The 20,932-nt window shown below is 33.2% G+C and overlaps 2 protein-coding genes across 3 annotated transcripts; one reads left to right on the top strand and one right to left on the bottom strand.

Moving 5' to 3' along the window:
* Positions 1-8,749: 8,749 nt before the first annotated feature.
* Positions 8,750-12,043, bottom strand: LOC106106811. Its single transcript, XM_013287469.1, has 5 exons — positions 10,205-12,043; positions 9,889-10,016; positions 9,554-9,690; positions 9,215-9,417; positions 8,750-8,872 (listed from the first exon to the last, which is right to left on the bottom strand). The coding sequence occupies exons 1-5, from the start codon at positions 12,041-12,043 to the stop codon at positions 8,750-8,752; spliced, it is 2,430 nt and encodes an 809-aa protein (XP_013142923.1).
* A 4,852-nt stretch (positions 12,044-16,895) lies between these two features.
* LOC106107018 (estrogen sulfotransferase-like) lies at positions 16,896-20,034 on the top strand. Of its 2 annotated transcripts, none has more exons than XM_013287693.1 (8): positions 16,896-17,000; positions 18,036-18,120; positions 18,331-18,465; positions 18,737-18,836; positions 18,959-19,257; positions 19,382-19,476; positions 19,581-19,743; positions 19,869-20,034. In XM_013287693.1, the coding sequence occupies exons 2-8, from the start codon at positions 18,039-18,041 to the stop codon at positions 19,982-19,984; spliced, it is 990 nt and encodes a 329-aa protein (XP_013143147.1). In that variant the 5' UTR covers positions 16,896-17,000; positions 18,036-18,038; the 3' UTR covers positions 19,985-20,034. The 2 variants fall into 2 exon arrangements, with proteins under 2 accessions (XP_013143147.1, XP_013143148.1); XM_013287694.1 differs by lacking the exon at positions 16,896-17,000 and adding an exon at positions 17,555-17,704.
* Positions 20,035-20,932: the final 898 nt, after the last annotated feature.

Raw genomic sequence — 20,932 nt, forward strand, 5'->3', positions numbered from 1 at the left:
TGATTTTAAAATAAGTTAAGAAATAATAATAATAAGTAAATAATTTGAATTTTTATTAGCAATGCTATAGTTTAAAATAATTTCATGGCAGAGCGCAACGCTAAAGTTTTCGAAAGGATTATTCAAAGTAAGACTCTAGGGAGCTGGAAGTTGTTTCGTGCACCAGAATTTAAATTGCTTGTGTACTTTTCATAAAATAATATGCATTTTACGTAAGAATCGCTTCTCTAACGTATAAACATAAAACTTACTTACCGACTCTACGGAGAATCTTGTAAAGGTTTTTATAAGGCTTTTAAATATCATGTAAACTTGAAGCGCATAAGGTTTAACTTATTTTATCTAGAATATTAGTGAATTTCTATATCATTTTACTAATTACTCGTAAAACGTTGACTTAACACACAAAACGCAATTTTTAATAATTGTAAAGAAACAACTTATGTTTATCTTAAAATAAGTCTAAGAGCCTGTCCCACCACTGGCTGATAGAGGCACAGATAGCTTAAAATGACGTCACTGTCAGATAAGAAAACAAAATCTGATATTTCCATCACAAATTTTACACGTTAGATTGTTATCAGACAATTTACAAATAAAATATATCCCACACTAGTAATATATTTTTAAACGTCCATGTTAAATACAGTAACAAAACAAACAAATAATTCATATAGGGTTGACCTATTTCTGATTTAACGATCGATTACGACCACCGTATAAATATTTAACGACCAAAAATATCTGATTCGGGCACAATTTTTTACACCCCTGTCATACTTATCGCTCTGATATTACCAACATTTACATAAATAATGCAGGCCACACACGTCAGGTTTTGCTAGTCAACAAACATATCTGATTTCATAGTACATACAGTTTTGTAACAGACGCGATAGAATTTGACAGGGTGGCATGTAAAGTAGAGATCACCTTGCAATAACTAACGTGTAGGCCTGCATTACTCGTACATACTATTACGTAACCCTGAGCTATTTTAATCTTACTTCTTACTAATATTATAAATGCGAAAGTTTAGATTGATGTTTGTTAGAGTTTGTAGCCTAAACGGCTGAACGGATTTTGATGAAATTCGGTATAGATGTGGAGGATAGTCTGGAAGGACAAATAGGCTACTCACTTTTGTTTTTTTAATTCCACGCGGACGGAGTCGCGGGCGAAAGCTAGCTATTAAATAAATTTGATTTCGAGAAAAAGTATATTAGGAACATAACCAAGTTAGGTATACTTTAAGGAATATAGACATAGAACACATCCCAATATCGTACTTGTTACTTAATGTACTCTTTGCTATAAACACTTACATTCACATTAATTAATTATTTTCGGTTGTCAAACAGAAAGTTTTAATTTCAATAAAAAGCAATGGACAAAGCATTTCAATAAATCATAATTAACAAAAGCTCGAAAAAAAACTTCTGCAAAATTAAAATCTTGATTGAAAAAGTTCCGCGTCATTTCGTTTTACGTAAGATTCGGAGTGGCCTGAACAATCAATTACGCAAAGTTACAGTCCCCTTGAATGGATGCAATTGAGACGAACAATGACAAATCTTGTTTTTTCTTTAATGAAAAGAATTATCGGTCTGCCTTCAAAAGTTAGGAACGTTTTAACAATTCCATGAATTTATTAAAACATTCGAGATATATCTAAAAAATATAATACCAACTAGTTAGTATATAAAAGAATATATGACAAATGTCAAATTAAATTTAATTGCGACACGACGACAGATAATCTACCCTTACATTCCTTTAAAGGACTCAAGTTTCATTAAGAACTGAAGTTTTTTTTGTGTTCACCATTTGGTGGCCAGTATCAACTTTGGCTAGCAAACTCCTTGTCAACCAAAGAGGTTAGATGCGTTATCACGAAAGAATTAAATGAAGAAAAATACAAGTACTATAAACTAATTCGCTGGTAAAAGCTAGCTACATGAGAGTTTCAATTGTAAATTCAACGATAATTGGGGCGTTTCCAAGAGATGTAACTGAAGGGAAATAATAGAAATAATCAAACGCTGCTCGTCTGGAGTGGGATCCTTTCTATATGCAAATTAGTGTTCCATCATGAACGAGAAATGCTTGTTTGTACCTTCTATTTCAAATACTTTGTTCTATTTTAGTAAAATAACTGTTAAAATTATTCTAGTATACTATTCACTGGTTTTACCTTTAATAAAACAAGTATTGTTTTTAGACAAATGTATACTGGTGACGGTTTTTAGGTAAATGGGTTTTGTAGATTTCGAAAAAAACAATTTTTCTTATAAAGATTTTCGTTGTTCAGACACCTTAATATGTCAATCACTCGATATTACTAGCTTTCTATGTACATACTAAACATTAGCGTTTAATTATTGACTATGAGTGCGACAGTAAATCTAAATTTAGCAACTCTTAATGATCACTTAACGTTCTACGAAGCGAAAAAAGATGAAATAATTTTTTGTTAACATTTTCGGTGACGTTTATTTAGAAAACATAATTTAAATGGGATTTTTAAAATCTCTACAAAGTTAAAAAGAGTAATTCAGCGCTTTAAGCCGCTTGTTAAAATTATGACTGCGCTTGCTACGGGCAAGCAATTCATAATTACGAGAACAAAAGGAATCGTAAAAATTGTTACCGCGGCGCTGCTTCAAAATTAAGACGAATTTAAATTTAAAACTGAAATGCATTTTTATTCATTTTCTTATAAACAAAGGGACTTTAAAAATTGCTTAACAAACTACGGCTTAATTATAACTAGTATGACACTACATTATTAGTATAGTAAGTTAGGAGGTAAGCAGGAAGACAAACGACATAATAAAAATACTTAAACCCACCTTAAATACTAGACTACTCTAGTTAGTAGATTAAACTGCTAAACGGTTCTCGATGAAATTTGGCATAGATTTATGAAATACGAGCTGTTGCCCGCGACTTCATTTGCGTGGTATTAGTAAACATACGAACTATATAAATAACAAAAAGCTACGTATCCCTCGGGAACCGGACACCTCGTTGGTGAAGCTTATCCCATGTATACTCCAGACTTTGTTTTATATCTGTGCCAAATTTCAATAAGGTATGTTGAACCGTTGCACAATGATCGAGTAAACATTAAAAAACTAAATTAATGAATCCCACGGGAACCGTAACTTATCCCGGGATAAAAAGTAGCTTATGTGTTCTTCCAGACTATGCTCTAAACCTGTGCCAAATTTCATGGAGATCCGTTCAGCCGTTTAGGCTACAAACGCTAACAAACATCCATCCATCCATCCATCCATCCAAGTTTAGACTTTCGCATTTATAATATTAAGTAAGATTCTGGAAGAACACATAAGCTACTTGCTTTTGTTTTCTTTTAAATTCCACGCAGACGGAGTCGCGGGCGGAAACTATAGAGCTATAAATGAAGCCAAGCTTTACAGAATACTTAACTGTGTGTAGAGATGTTAAGATATGAAAGAATTGAGAAATATATACTAGTTTTTTGTTATCAAATCTCTTAATAAAAACTGTTTATTAACATTAAGAATATTTTTGCCTAACGTAGAATGTAATTACGGTATTTATTTATTTTTCATTTATAAAGGAAGTAATTTGCATGGTAAGATTTCAGTGCACGCAATTCAAAAGACGTTGCGGTTCGCACGGGAGCGTTGGTAAGTGGTACAAACTATGAACTGATTTGTATTAAAAAAAAAATAGTATAAGCTACAATAATTTATTTAATTGATAAAAAACTCGATAACCTTTCGTTGTATATCTAGTTTTGTATGTTGATAAGGAAGTCGAGTTTTTTTATAAATTTTTGAGAAATTAAAGCTTTAAGTTAGAAGACAGTATTCTCAAAGAGCAATACCGAAATTACAAGTTAGTGTATTTTTATATTAGTGTTATACTGTATTATTTAAAACTTTTTTCATGAACATTGCAATAAGTATGTTACAACTAAGATACTACAAGATTAGCGCAAGGGTGGCCTTGTTGCTATCAGCAACCTGTTGGGACAGGAGAAGCTAGACAAAAACATAATGGTTTTTATCTGTTATTATTTTTTTATAGATAATGATTGGAAAAATACATTTACCATTTTTTTTTTTTTTTTATAACAAAAGGTGGCAAACGAGCAAGCGGCCACCTGAATCCGCCAAAATGGCGAAGCGACCGCTGCCCATAGACATCCGCAATTGCAGATGCGTTGCCTACCCTTATCCGACAGAGGAGATGCACATAAAGAGGATATTTCCCCTTCCTATGTATCTCCTCCTCCGTAAAATCCACTTTCCCTTCCCATCCTCTCCTTATAAGAATAGGGCGGTAAAGAGAAAGGGACTTAAATTAGGCCTCCGGCACCACAATTAACATCCGCTACTGCTTGTGACTTGTGATCTAAACTGTACGTTGTCAAGTGAGACTGTGAGCACAATGGCTCCTTTGTGGCTGTAAAGGATTGCAGTCGGACGCCCTTCGTCAGCGTCGTTCTTCAGTTGTTTTATTTGTCCGCGTATTGTTGGCATGTCTGTTACAAAAGTTTTTCCAGTTCATAGGAGAAATGTTATATAATATGTTTAGGTTCCGGTTCAAATTTATATGTAGTTAAATATTACATCAATTTAAAATTCAAAATAAAATTGTTAAGACGCAATTTCATCAGTCGATAAGTCAGTCGTTGCGGGTCCTGGACTAAGGAAATTAAAAGTCGATGTAAAAAGCCGCGAAGGGTCTTAGTTGACTATTAAAATGCGTGGTAAGCAAGTAAGGACTATCAACAACTTATGACAACGGTTCTCATGTGTGTGCGCTTGTGGTATGCATGAAGAAATCATCTCTCGCACCACGCATGCGGCCATTACCCACAAACAAAAACATTATGACTTTAAATAAAACTTATTATGAACATAATTTTGTTCCAAATAAAGTTAACTATAATTCCATCTAAAAATTTACCTCAATCATCATAATAATTTTGTTTCTGCACAACAATTTGCTATAAAATCCAAGCATTTTAAAATCTTCTGAAACGCTTGTAATGTTGCGCTATTCCGCAGACTTCCTTAAAAATGTTGAAAATTTAATGGCGAAATTCTCTTTCTGCGATTTATTAAAATGCACTCTGTTATAAAAGGAATTTAAAAGACTTCATAAATGTATCTTTACTGTAAAAGGGAATTCCAAATTCAGTAATTTTACCCTGGAATTTGATTCAAAGGCTTTTGGATGAGGAAGTTATGCAGAAAATTGAATTATACCATTTCCTACTATATTCTACCAATGAATTTATTAATAAATTTAACAATACTCATACAAAATGAAATAAAATATAGTAGATTTCAGTATAAAATAAATTCGACTTTTCAATTCTTAAAATCACATTTTGTACAAGTTTTTGAGAAAAAAAAAATTTCAGTGGTAAATTTTTTTTTCCTAAAATTACGTGAAATCTCCATGACCAAATATTGCATTGTAATTTGGTTATTGTATTTTTTATAACGGATATCTTACGATTTCCTTATTCATGTTTGCTACATTCGTACAATATTCAACATGAAAATTCTCGTATAACACGTACACAGTAAGCTTGAATTCCCGTTGTTTTATTTTTTGACGTGACAATTCACATATAGCGTGTTCTTATTTCTGAGCAATTACCCGTCTCGTCACACGTCATTCCCAGAATCTGTTTCCCTAATTTCGTTTCGTTTCGTTTCTCTTACCCCTCGCTGGATATCGCGGTTGACGTCCCAACGTTTGTATTTCCTTTATATTTTCTCGATACTAAATTTCCTTATTATTTTTGTATGTGAACGATTCGATGAATAATACATTTTTTAGATAATACTGCCAATTGGTTGTAATTTTACTTCTTACTAATATTATAAATGCGAAAGTTTAGATTGGATGTATGTTAGAGTTTGTAGATGGTAGTCTGGAAGGACACGTAGGATACTTACTTTTTTAAAATTAAACGCGGACGAAGTCGCGGGTAAGCTAGTACTCAATAAGTGATGTAACATGTTTGAACCATACATTGCTTGTGTTGGTGTTGATTGATTACTAAATACAAGTAAGGCCCCAAGTTTGTAATGTCATACAATAATGGAATTTTCTCAGAAAAAATAACTCCAGTTTTGGCTACACACTAGCTTTCTCCCGCGACTCCGTCCGCGTGTAATTAAAAAGACATAAGTGAGTAGCCTATGTGTTCTTCCAGATTATCCTCTACATCTATGACAAATTTCATCCAAATCCTTTCGGTCGTTTAGGCTACAAAGTCTAATAAACATCCATCCATTTAAACTTTTGCACTTACATATTAGTATGATAAGATCTTTGTATCGATCGTTTAGGATATTGACTTTTCATATTTTCAGTAATAAGAGTAAACAAAACACACAACAAAGAAAACCTCAAGAGTATTCAAAATACATAAGTTGTCTCGTTAAAGTGCTCTGAACTCCAGCAACGATGTTACAAACGTTCTTAGTTATTGCTTCTTTTATTGTAACTGCAGTTGTTGTGTAATGAAGGCGACTATTTATCTTTAATAGCTCGAAATGAACCCTCCTTGCCGCCTCAAGTTCAGATAAAACTTTCAAACTACATAGAATAGGAGACTTTCAGTGTTTCCCAAGTATTCAAATTCCTGGGAACTATTTGGCTAAGTTAATTTTATTATAACAAATTCAAAAATTAATTAAAAACGTAGATATGAGAGTTTTATTACTAACCTACTCTCTACATGATAGGTTGTAATATTGCGTACTATTTCATCTCCTAGCGCCATCTATTGAATACTTTTGTTACATCCATGTTAAATGTCTATGGAACGAAATTCACCCAATATAGGAAGTACAAACAATAAAAGTGCCTAAAAATAAACCTCAGATAAAGTCACATCGTAAATCACTATAACATTTAAACAAACTTTTGTATATTAACTTAGTCTATCTATCTATACTAATATAATAATGCGTAAACACGCACTTCTTTGTTGCCTACGATGTCAGCAATTACAGCATATTTTTGAATAATTCTTTTTTTAATAAAAAGCCCTACAATTACGTCACGCTTTAGGCTATATATTTTCACGCCATTAAACTTAGGGGGTAAATATTTTGGATAAAAACCCAAATGTGGGAAAGGGACCATAAACTACAAGCTGCCAACATTAAGGAAGCTTTGTTATTGTGGTATTGGTAATTTTGACTATTGCAATTGAGAATTTGACAAATGTAAACAATATAATATTTTTTTATTATTCCACGCGGATGAAGCCGCAGGGGAACAGCTAGTACTAAATAAAATAGAAGAGCATAATTTTTAGATTAAAATAACGATAGAATTTTAAATTAGATCATTTAAGTTTTGATAGTTTGTTTTTAATTAAAAAAATTGCGAGAGTATCCAATTAGCCCATTTTACATTTCAGAAATATTTGAGCGTAAAATTGTAATTTACCATAAAGTAATTTGAGTTTGTATTCATAGGAATATCCAATTAAAATTGTCCATTTTACTTACAATGAATTATTTTTACCTTTGAGGTATAGTTCATTCATCATCACCAGCTCACTATATGTCCCCACCGAGGGGCTCGGAGCCTACCCTAAATTAGGGTGATTAGGCCATAGTCAACCACACTGGCCCAGTGCGGGGTGGTCGACTTCATACATATCTTTGAATTTCTTCGCCGATATGTGTAGGTTTCATCACGATGTTTTCCTTCACTGTATGAACGTCGGGTAAATTATGTACATATGAAAATTCGAAAAATCAAAAATCACATTGGTATACTTCATTACTTTTTTCAATTAACGCTATTTCAACAAACTTTTCTTTGTTAATAAATATATTTTTATCGCTTTATTGTAACACAAAACAAACAGAGTTAAACTTTACAATACACCTAAACAAAGAAGTGTGGAAAAAGTTAATTCTCCTTAACTTACGACACAAAGAAAAATGTAGCCAAACAACAAACAAGGAAAATATACGAAGGAAACAAAGCTTGGCTTAAACTTGGGTCGTTAGCTGTTCCTAACTCACGCAATAAATGTACCCACCTGTTTATTAATAACTTAGATTAACTGCCGATACCAAAAATAACTTTCTCACGAAATTAATACCTTGTTTTTCATTACAATATATTTTACACTATCTATACTATTATAATAAAGCGTAAACACACACTTCTTTGTTGCCTAAGATGTCAGCAAATACAGCATATTTTTGAATAATTATTTTTTTAATAAAAAGCCCTACAATTACTTCACGCTTTAGGCTATATATTTGCACGCTATTAAACTTAGTTGGTAAATAAATTGGATAAAAATCCTAATGTGAGAAAGAGACCATAAGTTGCTGCCAACATCAATGAAGCAAGATTGTGCATGAATTGTCACATGTCATGTCATTTTGACATTTGCAATTGATAAATCGACAAATGTAAACGATAAAATGACGTTTTTATAATTACCTGCGGATGAAGCCGCATGGGAACAGCTAGTATCCATATATTAATGGGCATAATAAACAATTTTAACTACTATAATCAGAGATTAATTAAAAATTCAAATCCAAAAAAATATAAAAAAAATTTAAAGGTCCACACGTGTCTCATACTGAGTATGAACGTACATTTTAAAAACAAGAAACTCTGATATCCCTTTCTGTTCGTGGCATATCAAAACAGTAGAAATTTCCAACATACAGGACAGATTTATTTTCAGTTTTTAATTTGAACCTTGTTTCAAACACGTCTCCGGGTGAGCTTTGAAACACAATGGGGGACTCACAATGGTGGCGTGCCCTTGTGGTTGAGCAAAGGATCGCACTCGGATGACATTCCCCACGAGCTATAGATATATGACAACAATGTTTTTGTACATTTTTGCTTAAAAAAATCATAAAACCGTATTCCATATTTAAACATGTCTGCCTTTTTTCTGAACTGAAAACCACATGACTAGGATAATTCAGCGTGTCATAACCAGTGCCTATTTAGAGCATGGCGAAGTAGGGCGACCGCCCAGGGCGCTAGACAAAGAGATAAAGTCGGCATATTACACTACATACACGCGTTGTAGAAATTCCGCGCAAGGCACTAGTAACTCAAACTGGTACTGAATATATCACTCCCGCTTTTTTACACGCTTATTCCAGAAGAATCATAAAAAAACAAAAGAATAAACAATAACAGCTTTATTGCCCATTAGGAATGATGGTCGAACATCAGTACAGTTGTCACCTTCGTTTTTGAAGCAATGCTCTTCAATTAGCTGATGGTTTTCTTCGCATTCACAAATGTAACAAGAATCCATTATATGACCGACTTTGTCACATTGATATTTCGTGTGGTTATGAGTCGGCACCACCGTAGTAGTTTCAATGGTACTGGCTTCTGCAAAAGAACTTTAGAAATTGAATTTCAATCGCTAATTAGTTACTTCACGTTTTTTAAATATGCTTTTACAACGTAGGTTTAGGAAACAGACTCATAAATTTGAAAAAAGAATAAAAATAGCTAAAGAGTTAACCTGAACTATCGTTAGTATGTCGACGTCCCATCGGTTCGTAAAACACATTGGGGAACGGCTGTTCGCAGTACATGTTCTTGAGTGGACGACAGAAATGCATTATACTACCCATGTAGGGGCAAATGCACATCTGACATCTGCAAATAACATGGATATTGTTAACCCTATTGAAGTACTTATATTAAAGAAAAACAAATAAAAGAAAAAAACAAAGCGTGTGTGAAGATAATATTTGAGTTAAATATAATTCTGAGTTACTCCATACTACTTAGGTAGAAATATTAAAACAAAAGTTTCTAAGCCTGAAGTTTGCTATAGACAAAACATTTATTTACTTGATAATATACATGGATCCAGGCGTGCACTCTTTCTGTGGCTCTGTCTGGTTGTAATGATAACACGGCATGTCTCGACGGATTCGGAAATGTCGACCACCTTTTCCTAGTAAAGTATTTTGCAATTCCTAAAAAAATAGAAGAAGAATATACGTTTGCATGAAGAATAGTAAAGGCTATCGCTCATTGACCCTTACTTGAATCGTCTCGTCGCAGTGCTATCCCGTGAGCAACTTACTAAAGATAGGCGAACGCTCTGCGTACAACGGATGGGTAACTTCCTCCGCTTCGTATGAAATAAGAAATTAAAGCTTACCGTTTCCGAAGGCATTTGATGTTTTTCTGTACATTGAGAAACGTCACATTCAGCATACATTTTCAATCCCATCTCAGGACATACACATTGTTTGCATCCGTCTATAAATTGCTCTCCAGGAAAACACAAATCTAGACTCCTTTTAGTGTCACTGGTGAGTCGGTCCTCTAACAAATTTTCAGACAATTCAAAACTAGGCCACGATGCTACCTCTGGACATGTATGGTTTGTACATACTCTGTCATTTTTATTACCGTTCGGTGGACACAGACAAACATTGCACATTTCACTGAAGAGTTGTCCGGAGGAACAGGAGTCCGATCGTAGGTAACTTTTTTCGCATAGATTTTTCGTGCACTTTGCTACGTTTTTAAGTCCATCGCTCGGACAGTAGCAAACGTTGCAGTCGACTTCATAGTAAGCCAAAGGTTCGCAGGTAAACCTGACATTGTTTTGATTTTTATCTGTGTCTGAACAGTAATTTTTAGTGCAAGCTTTCTCTTTTGATAATCCGCTTTCTGGGCAAATACAGAAATTGCATTTGTCTTTAGAGATCGAACCTGGCGTGCACGCCTCTGACAAAGTATCCGCTGTGAATAAATTTGGTCGCTTATGTGATTCTTGTATCAATCTTTTGGCATTACAATCATCGTATGTGCACCATTTTGGATCTATTTTACCTTTTTTAGAGCAATAACATGAATTACAATCGAAGTCTACAAACGTATTAGGTTGACACGGCATATCGACGTTGTAGTTAATTTGGTTATCTGGTAACGTTCTAAATGGTTTCGTATCATTAAACGATTTGCATAGCTTGAGATTCGTAGCAGAAGTAGAACAAATACAATATTTCCCTTCATCAAAATATACGGAATTAGGTTTACAAGAATGTGAAGGTATTATTTTTAAATCCGATTTCTTTATAAGGTTTTGAGTCTGTATACTTTCGGTCAAAACTCTCTCCAAAACTTTAAATTTGCTTTGATAGTTACAAGCTCTCGAGCAGTATTTTCCATCGGTCGAACCGTTTTGGAGACAAAAGCATTCCACACAAACCGGCACTACTTCGTCTGCGTTACATTGTCCGCTATAGTTTGCACTTTTCAATTCCAAATTCGTAGAACAATCCGTTAAGAGGCATGAATCTTCATTGATTGTTCCATTAGAATTGCAATCGCAGAATAAGCATATCGGTTGTGTAAACGTATAAGGAACACATTTCTTTCTCATGTTCCTTAAAGAAACTAAATTGGAACTTGGTGTGTTAACACCACAAGAGATGTTAGTGCACAATTTATCATCTTGAATTCTATTTTGGGAACATTGACAGACGTTACAATTTCTTCTGTAATACGATCCGGGTTTGCATTGCGGATTCAATTTCAATTGAGTCTGAGCTTGACATACTTCGAAGCATTTTTCAAGAAGAAACTTCCCGTCTTCTGAACAAAGACATTGCAGACATGGGAAGACGTACATGACATTCGGTATACAGTTGGTATCATCGATAGTTGTGAATGATCTGGACTGTTGTTGGTTGGTCGAAAGACAGGAAGAATCCACGGTACATCTAGCTTCAGATATCAGTCCTGAAGCTGGACAAAAGCATATACTGCAGTTGGCTCTGTAATACTTTAGTGGTATACAACGATTTCCAATAGTTGATATTTCTCGTCTCGCTGTCGATTGCTTATCGGTGCAATAAATATCCGTGCAATGAAGTTCTCCGATGCTATTGCATCTGCATTGTCGACAGCCCTGCCAGATAATTTGACCGTATGAACACGTTTGACGACGGAGGCCATATTGACAGTCTTTCTCTGACCATCGGCCCATTTCGTCGCAAGTACAATGTCTGCCGTTGACAAAGAATTGTGAGTGCGGGATACATGACTCTGTGGAAGTTGGTACAGTCAGAAAAAAAGTGCGATTTTATTATTGAAAAGATATAAAAAAACTTACGATATGTGGATTCTTCTGTTAATGGTGTTAAAATTAATAATGGTAATATTATAAACATGACTTTTACTTTCTAAGAAAACTTTTATTACATTAAATTTTAAAAGTAGATGGCAAATAACAAGATTACAAATTAATATCACAATGTTGTATTCTCATTAAATTTATTTCGTTAATGTTTCTTTTATTTCTATTTTTTATCTTATCGTTACGTTAAGTGGCGTAAAATTGAAAGTATTTTTACAGTCAATGAGAAGTTAAAATTAAATTCTAAAAAACAAATCGTAAAATCTTTTCATATTTAGATAACAACTTACTATCGGAACAATATCCAACTCCTGCAAATAGTACTCAACTTAAAATCCCAATAAACTTGCAAAAACTGTGTTTAATTTTTTTTTATAATGTGACAAACAATATTGTCTCCTAGATCAAGGCAATTTATACTTTTTCTACTAAAAGATATTCAACAACACAAAAACATCATTATAACTGAAAATGTAGTCTAAATTATTATCTTCCAATATCATTTTTCGTCAAATTCTGAAATAAGGTTCTATTATAAATTCGACGAATTAATTGAGTCCCTTCATTTACATACAAATTTGATTGGAGGAAATCACGTAGAACGATCGTTGAGAAGCAATTAGATGGTTGAAGTTTTTTGTTGTAAATTTGAATTTTTTCCAAAAGAAAAAAAGCAAAAGCTTTGTCTTATTACAATTAAGTATATAACCTTCGAAACCTGTGGTGAAAATACTAGAATATTGAAGCGTGTTAAGTATAACGTACACCGCATGATAATGTTTAAAAGCGCCTGCGAAAAATAATTACTAATTATTCTAGATCTTTAGTAGCTAGTAAATAAGTTCCAGGGGCATCCTTCTACAAGGCGAAAAGACCTGAAGACTTAATTTTTTTAACGTTATAGACTGAATAAGATTAAAAAAAATATTAACCATAATAACAATTCAACGTATGTGAAAATATATTTGTGAAGATCGCATTAAAACGATCAAATACAACGTAACGAAATGATCGCCTAAAGCGCTAATTCAGCTCGAAAATCCAGTTGAATTTGAATACAGAAGTCCCTTGCTGATACGATCGATTAGTAACGTTTGTATGGTTTAAACAGACTCGTACTAGATATCTCATTTATTTTTTAAATAAATAGAAAACTTAACCTCAATTAGAATAGCAAAAGAGTCTTATGAGTTGGTTTGAACGGTTCGTTAAAACTTGCAATAAACAAAAAAAATGTTTTTTTAGACTATAAAAATAGCCGTAAAAGTTTAACTATACTTTTTATCTTTTCTAATAAAAATATTCAAGTTATCTGCTTGCACTGAATAAAATTCTACTTTCTGACTACTCTAAAACTTTACCAGCGGCTACAAGTTGAAAGTGTATTTTGCTGTTCACAGGAAAAGCGAAGAAATCGATAAAAACCATAAATCGGATCAAGCGGACTTCAGAAAAATTTCTACAGTTTCGAAAACATATTAAACGCGAATCTAAAAAAAATTGTTACATAACTCTTCTTCCAACAATCTTTCAAAACCTCTGAACATTTATTTATATTTAAAAAAAACGACTAGATGTTATTAACAAAACCAAAGAAAAACAAATCCTTAAGCGATAAAAATAACTTGAAATATTTAAAATTACATCTATAACTTTCACCCACGTCTCCGTCCGCTTGGAATAAACATGGTAAGTAGCCTACGTATTCTTCCAGACTATCTTTTACATCAATTCCAAATTTCATAAAGATCCGAGGCCGTCCACGAAATTGTACGAGTAAATTGTCTGATAACAATCCAACGTGTAAAATACGTGATGGAAATATCGGATTTTATTACCTTATCTGATAGTGACGTCATTTTTAAGCTATCTGAGCCTATCAGTCACTCGTGGGACAAACCCTAACTCTAACAAACATCCGTCTACACTTTCGCATTTATAATGTTAGTAAGCTTATCCAGCAATATTTTTAAAGAAATATTGTCAGTTTTTATACTTTACAAAAGCTAAACAGACGATCGATCACCGACTCTGTATTCAATTATAAATCGATTCCCCTAATGCATGTCAGTGACGTAATCGAAAAATAATCCCCCTGTACTTGTGGGACATGACAAAGATGTTAGTATAATTGAACGGCTTTGTTTCTGACGTTGAAATATATTAAACGGAATTACGCTCGGTCGCGAAAAGGTTTAATGAATTTATTTTTGATAAAATTATATTAAACTAGCTTTCGCCCGCGACTCCGTCCGTGTAAAAAACTGAGTAGCCTATGTGTTCTTCCATACTATCCTCTACGTCTATTCCAACTTTAATCGAAATCTGTTTAGTCGTTTAGGCTATAAACTCAAACAAACATCCATCCATCTAAACTTTCGCATTTATAATATTAGTATGATACAGTTCTATTTTTAAAAAATGCTATTGAAGAGGAAGTTAATTTGACATTTTATCGAACTAATATTGGTTAAACAACTATGGCATCAAAAGGAGAAACGGATTATTTGAAAACCAAGATGGCTCACCAGAGACATAAAATACTTCGCCATATTGCGGAAAAATATGGAACTAATTTCTTTACGTATGGTAAAATGTTCTGTATTTATATTGAAGTCGATTGAAGCAACCCCACGCTACGGTTCTTACATACTCGGTTAAGAGCCGTAAGTGACTTCATAAAAGTATGGATTTTTCGTAAAGTACTACTTTTTCTCGAATCGATAAACATGTTTGAGACGCACGTATAGTTACAATGCGCTTTGTATGGAATCCCTTTGTGCGATGCTCTCTCGTATATTCGTTTGAAACTGAAGTTTTAAGAGTAACGTCGGGGAGAATCTTGAGTGCTTGTCGTTGTTTATAAAATTTTTGATATATAATGTCTTTTGTCTTGGTTTTATGTACTTCTCTATGGTAAATACCAACCTTTGGAGAAAGAAGAGCGCTCCAACTCTCTCCACATTGGAGAACTTTGGAAATCTTGCCTGGTGCTATCCACCACTCTACGCAAGAACTGTTGAAAACTTGCCTAGATAGGTTCAGTCTATCATTATTTCAGTCATGTCATTATTCAGTCATGACTACTGTAAGAGTGTAAACTTAGGAGCCATTATATCCTTTCAACCAGTCTACCGTGTTACACATCGTTCTATCCTTCATCGTATTCTGTCATCAACCCATTTTTGACCGACTTCCCAAAAGAAGGAGGTACTCAATTCGTCGATTTTTTTTTTAATTATGGCATCCACACCGATTAATTCTTTACAATATAATTTAAGAATTAAATACAATGGAAACTTATAGAAATTGCAAACTATGTTGATTTTGCGGAATCGCTAACATTTCGAGTGCACTGTATTCCTTCGACTGGAAAGATACTTACCAATGAACCTCTTTCGTATACTTTATTTACGTTGAATTAGCTCTCAGTAATATTAACCTCTTCAGCGATTCTCAAAGCGATTCCGGATACTTCTCATTTCCACTACACTTTATCAAACTTTTAATTTTCAAGCCTTTGTAGAAAATACTACGAAGATATTTAAATAAAAACGATATTAGGGAATTTTCAAATAATAAATGTCATAGAAATATACAAACTAAGTTTGGATAATTAAGTGAAGAGTAATCGTAAAAAAGTAATTACATAAATGTAAATATAATAAGGTTTTCTCGCGACTTTCCGCGAAAAAGTAAATTATCTAATAATAATTAAAACCAATGTTACTCAGAGACAACAGCTTTCTAATAACGAAAAAACATTTTAAAGCAGCCCTGTAGGGTTTACATGAATCCAATAGGTACTTGTAAAAATGCAAATATTTCCTCTTAATAATATTAGTATAGGTGAATTCATTAACTTGACTTATAATCTACAGGCCTTGTGTTCGAATCCCGCCATGTACCAATTTGATTTTCGAATTTTACCCGACGTTCTTACGCTGAAGGAAAACATTGTGATGCAACCTGCACATATCATGTCAACGAACTCGCAATGGGCGAGTGTGGTTGACTCTGGCCTAGTCACCCCTTATTAGCGAGCCCCTCGGTGAGGACATAAAGTGAGCTGATGATGGAATACATTAAACGTCATTCCAATAACAATTCGCAGTATCTACACTATTAGTGTTCATAATAATAATATATTTGTAATAAAACTATCAGAAACTAACATGAACTGTAATTAAGTCTATAAGGGAGCTTACCCTTAGTAATTATTTCCAATAAAGTCCCATCTAATAAAGGTTCTTACAAACTATGCAAGTTATTACTTCGGAGAATTCAGTACGAGCGTCCAATAAATTCATCTTATAGATATGAAAGCAGTTATAATTGGAATATTCCAAATATTTTGTACCAGACACATAACTTAAAATAATGTAATAAAATCATGATTTTATTAATTTGAAGTGATTAAAATAAATTTTCTATTCAGTTGACCGAAAACTTTTCAAAAAATTAGCAATGTAATGATTTTAACCAACACTTAAAGCCCCGTATTAACATCTATGAATTAACAAAAATGCTTTTTTTTATTTACGAGAGGATGCGGACATTTTCAACAGATATCTGCTTTCCAGTGTGTCTTTCAAATAACCTAGTAGTGACATCTATCGACAAATAACAACGTTTCATTTAACAATACAAAAATGTTTCTGACCAATTGTTTATTTTTGTTATCATACGCAGATAGTATAGCGTATCGTAGACTCAGTTCACTTCGAAATAACATACAAAGTGCAATCTTTGATACATTATTTCTTAAATACTCGTATAACATTAGTATTTTGAAATTAATAAACTGGTAAGTCATTACTTTTAAATTTATTTTTAATACTAAAGTTATGTTAAACTAGCTTTCGTCCGTGACTCCGTCAGTGTTGAATTAAAAGAAAACAAGTAAGTAGCCTTACAGACTATCCTCTACATCTACACCAAATTTCATCGAAAACCTTATCTTAGGCTACAAACTCTAAAAAACATCCATCCATCTAAACTTTCGCAATATCATTAGTAAGTAAGATTGTACAATATCACTGCTAAAACACAAAGGAAATTTATTGTTGTTTTTTTATATTTGCACACAATGTAAGAACCTGCAATTTTTTTTAAAATAACTTATTTTATCGTCACTTCGGGGTAATTTTATCATTACCAAATCGTATATTTATTTTTAGCAAGGCACTGACCTTAAATATATTGAAAGTGTAAATATAATAAGCAAACTACAAATTTATACCATATCGAGTATGCAATATGATTTAAAATTGTAAAGCACTTTTCAATCTCAGTGAACTTATACGACTTCCATATAAAGAAAACAGGTTGTAAATATTACGTTAAAATATTTAAAAGCATAGTATTTCCGACAACGCATAATAACAGACGTACATCGGGAAAAAAACACTGTAAAATAAAGTCGTCATTAAAAAATAACATTGTTTTAATTTGTGTTAAATTTAATTTAGAAAGTGTGAAAATAAATACTTACATTGTGAATAAACACAGGTAAGGATGCAACTTTTTTTTAATAAACAATAAAATTTTATTAGAGAAAAATAAATTAGTACAATCTACTTGCTGATCTGATGCTTTACATCCCTAAGCAAAATAATAATAAATTACAGAGCTAATAACAACTCAGACACGACACATTTAAGACGTTATAAAACCGGTTAATAGACTAGTACATTTTATACAAGTTTTAATACGCTCTAAAACAGAACATTATAAAATTTTACTTACTTTTTTATCTTATCTGGTCTCTGTATCTTAGGCATTTATTTCACTTTTGTACTTCATTTTACATATTTGTGTAACCACTTCTATTTTTCCACAGATAATGGCGAAAGAACAAAGATTTCCATTCACTATTCAAAATGTCACTGAAGAGGAGGACGCGGTTATTAAACAATACTACAAAGGTAATCTTACTAATGTTACAGACTAAAATTTTGATGGATGGATGGATGTTAGAAGGTATCTCCAGAATGGATGTTGAAATACTTGTTTTTTAAGTGTTTTAATTCAACGCGGACGGAGACACGGGCAAAATGTAGTGTTAGACACTTCTCACATATTTTTATTAATTTTCTGTTCTCATATAAACGTCTTAAATAAATATATTTTTACAGGATACAATCGTCCTTTTGTTCGGATTGGTCCCCACGGCTACCTCTGGCCGGCCGGCTATGGCGACCATGCCGCTGATATATACAATCTAGAAGTACGACCTGACGACATTTGGGTGACTAGCTATTCTAGATCAGGTATAATTCCAATTATATTACACCTAATTAACATTCTAACCGGTTTTAGAAGTTCAATGTACCCAATAGAACATAGACTTTCGACTAAAAATCGTGAGAAAGCAACGTGTTATGTGTTAGTAAATTTTTTCAAACAAAATATATTGGAGCTACGTCCCCATCTCTTTGAAATAAACATGGCATCGGTTTGTAAAACTCTTGATATACGAAGTCCTTCTATCAACAATAGGAACATCCATCAAATCTGATCAATACTGTCTTTCAATTCCAGGCACAACGTGGCTTCAAGAACTAGTATGGCTTGTGCAAAACAATTTAGATTTCGAGACTGCATCATCCGTTTCTGTATCCACAAGATACGCTTTTATTGAGTAAGTCCAACTAATGAAACCAAGGGATTCACCCTTTCCTATACATCCATTCCTCTACCAATTACACATTCCTTTGTCATCTTTAAAAACAAATTGTAATATTGCTCTCATTTCTGTTTCAGGTATCCTACACTGGCATCTGAAGTTAGAAAACCTACACCAAATCCTATTATGAAAGGTCAAAGTGCTACCGATGAGGATTATACGACATTTCCAAGTTTACCTTCACCACGTTATGTGAAATCCCATTCACCGTTATCACTTCTACCATCGAACTTGCTGGAAACAGCCAAAGTGTTTCATATTGCCAGAGATCCAAGAGATGTTGTCGTCTCTTACCACTTTATGCACATAATGTTCCGATACTTCGACCAGAGCGTCCAGGTCAGGGAGTTTTGGAATTTATTCAAGAGGAACTTAAGTAAGCATCTCTTTCTAACTTCTAAATATACTAAAGATCGTCGTCCTTTTTCTGCATAATTTTAAAAAAAATAGTATTGACAACTCATAAAGCATATATGAAACGTTTGTTTGCTTAATTGCAGTTCTACATGCGCCATTGGAGGAACAAGTAAGGGAAGCCTGGGAACTGCGAGATCATCCTAACATGATGTTCCTTATGTATGAAGAAATGAAACAAGTCAGTATAGAGCAAATTAAAAGCAATTTGAATTTGGAACAAACTATCGCGGATTTGAAACTTGAAGGAGATTCTCAATTTATTTATTTATTTTTGTATTTCAGGATCTGCCGGGTGTCATTGATAGAGTTTGCAAATTCCTGGGCAAAGAATACACAAGAGAACAGAAAGACAAACTAAATGAATATCTACAGTTCGATAATATGAAGAAAAAGTCACCATCTGGAGACGAGAAAAAAAATTCCGAACTGACATTTATGCGCAAAGGTATGTAACTCTGTCAAAATTTCTTCAGTCATTTTCACTATTATATCAACCTGGAAGGAGTAATTCTCCTCTTCATAAAGAGGTTAAAGGCAATATTTGTAGATGTATTTAAAATTAATTTCCAGGGAAATCAGGCGGCTGGGTTCAATACTTCGACGATGAAATGAAGAAAGAAGCTGAGGAATATATGAATAAATATCACATGTGCACCAAATTACAATTCCCAGACGTGAACAGTTGATTAAATTGTAAATACGTAAATTACCTAATACAAGTTTAAGAAGAAAACAAGTTCTGTGTTTCAATTCCTAATTTTAAGTATAGTCTACTCCTAACAAATCTAATTAACTATTAATGTAACGGCTATATCAGCCTTGAATATTAGATCATAATTCAATTGTACTTATCCTTTCTACAGCAAGAATAACTTTATTATTACGTCTGTGTATTTTTAAATATATCTCAAAAATTTGTCTGTTTAAAAATTTAGACATAACTACATTGATGTGGTTGAACCAAGTCAAAGCTTCGCTTTGCTATTTTTACGAATGCAGGTAACCGGTTACTTATTTATAAAAAGCATATGGCATTTGTACTCAATACATTCTAATATCACCATGTCTTATAGATATCTTCAAGGGGAACAGCTGCCCCTCCTTCTCTAGATACTCAGGCACCCGTGTCATGTCTACAAATGCCAAGCTCTTGTTCCCACATAATACTAATTGGTGTAGAAATCTGAGAACAATATCTCACGTTGAGTAAGTTGATGCCGTGGCAGGAAACTAATTAATATGTCGACGAAGCTGGTTGGAGTCCTATTGTTGCAACGTTAACACTAAATAAATTGAATAGGTAGGTATAAGATTTTACGCTTAGACAAAAACAATTTACTAAACGTCTTAGTATCGAAATACATTGCACTTCTCCAACTCGGACGTAAAAAGTTAAAATTATTGTTCTGCGAAACTTTTCAATTGATGTCATTGCACTTCTATGGTATAATTATCAATCTCACGACTCAACTGAACTAGCACTCCACCTTCCTGAAGGCACTCAAAACTTAGGTCATTGTACAACTTTGTTTCAATTACCTGCACTCAATATCTCCCTTAGTACAACGGAATAAAGTTCATTGTTTGAAGTTGAGGAGGTCAAAGTAATTTTGTCTGTTCCAACGGTTCCCACT

The sequence above is a fragment of the Papilio polytes genome, unplaced genomic scaffold (genome assembly GCF_000836215.1).
Source record: "Papilio polytes unplaced genomic scaffold, Ppol_1.0 DF822067.1, whole genome shotgun sequence".
NCBI lineage: Eukaryota > Metazoa > Arthropoda > Insecta > Lepidoptera > Papilionidae > Papilio > Papilio polytes.

Bases quoted from the DNA above. Each gene is read 5' to 3' on its own strand.
- LOC106107018 (XM_013287693.1), top strand. From the start codon at position 18,039: ATGGCGAAAGAACAAAGATTTCCATTCACTATTCAAAATGTCACTGAA. The intron at 19,258-19,381 runs GTAAGCATCTCT...GCTTAATTGCAG, and splicing joins TTTATTCAAGAGGAACTTAA to TTCTACATGCGCCATTGGAG. The intron at 19,477-19,580 runs GTCAGTATAGAG...TTTGTATTTCAG, and splicing joins TGTATGAAGAAATGAAACAA to GATCTGCCGGGTGTCATTGA.
- LOC106106811 (XM_013287469.1), bottom strand. From the start codon at position 12,043: ATGGGCCGATGGTCAGAGAAAGACTGTCAATATGGCCTCCGTCGTCAA. The intron at 9,418-9,553 runs GTTAACTCTTTA...GTTCTTTTGCAG, and splicing joins ACATACTAACGATAGTTCAG to AAGCCAGTACCATTGAAACT. The intron at 8,873-9,214 runs GTTATTGTTTAT...ATATATCTATAG, and splicing joins TCCTAATGGGCAATAAAGCT to CTCGTGGGGAATGTCATCCG.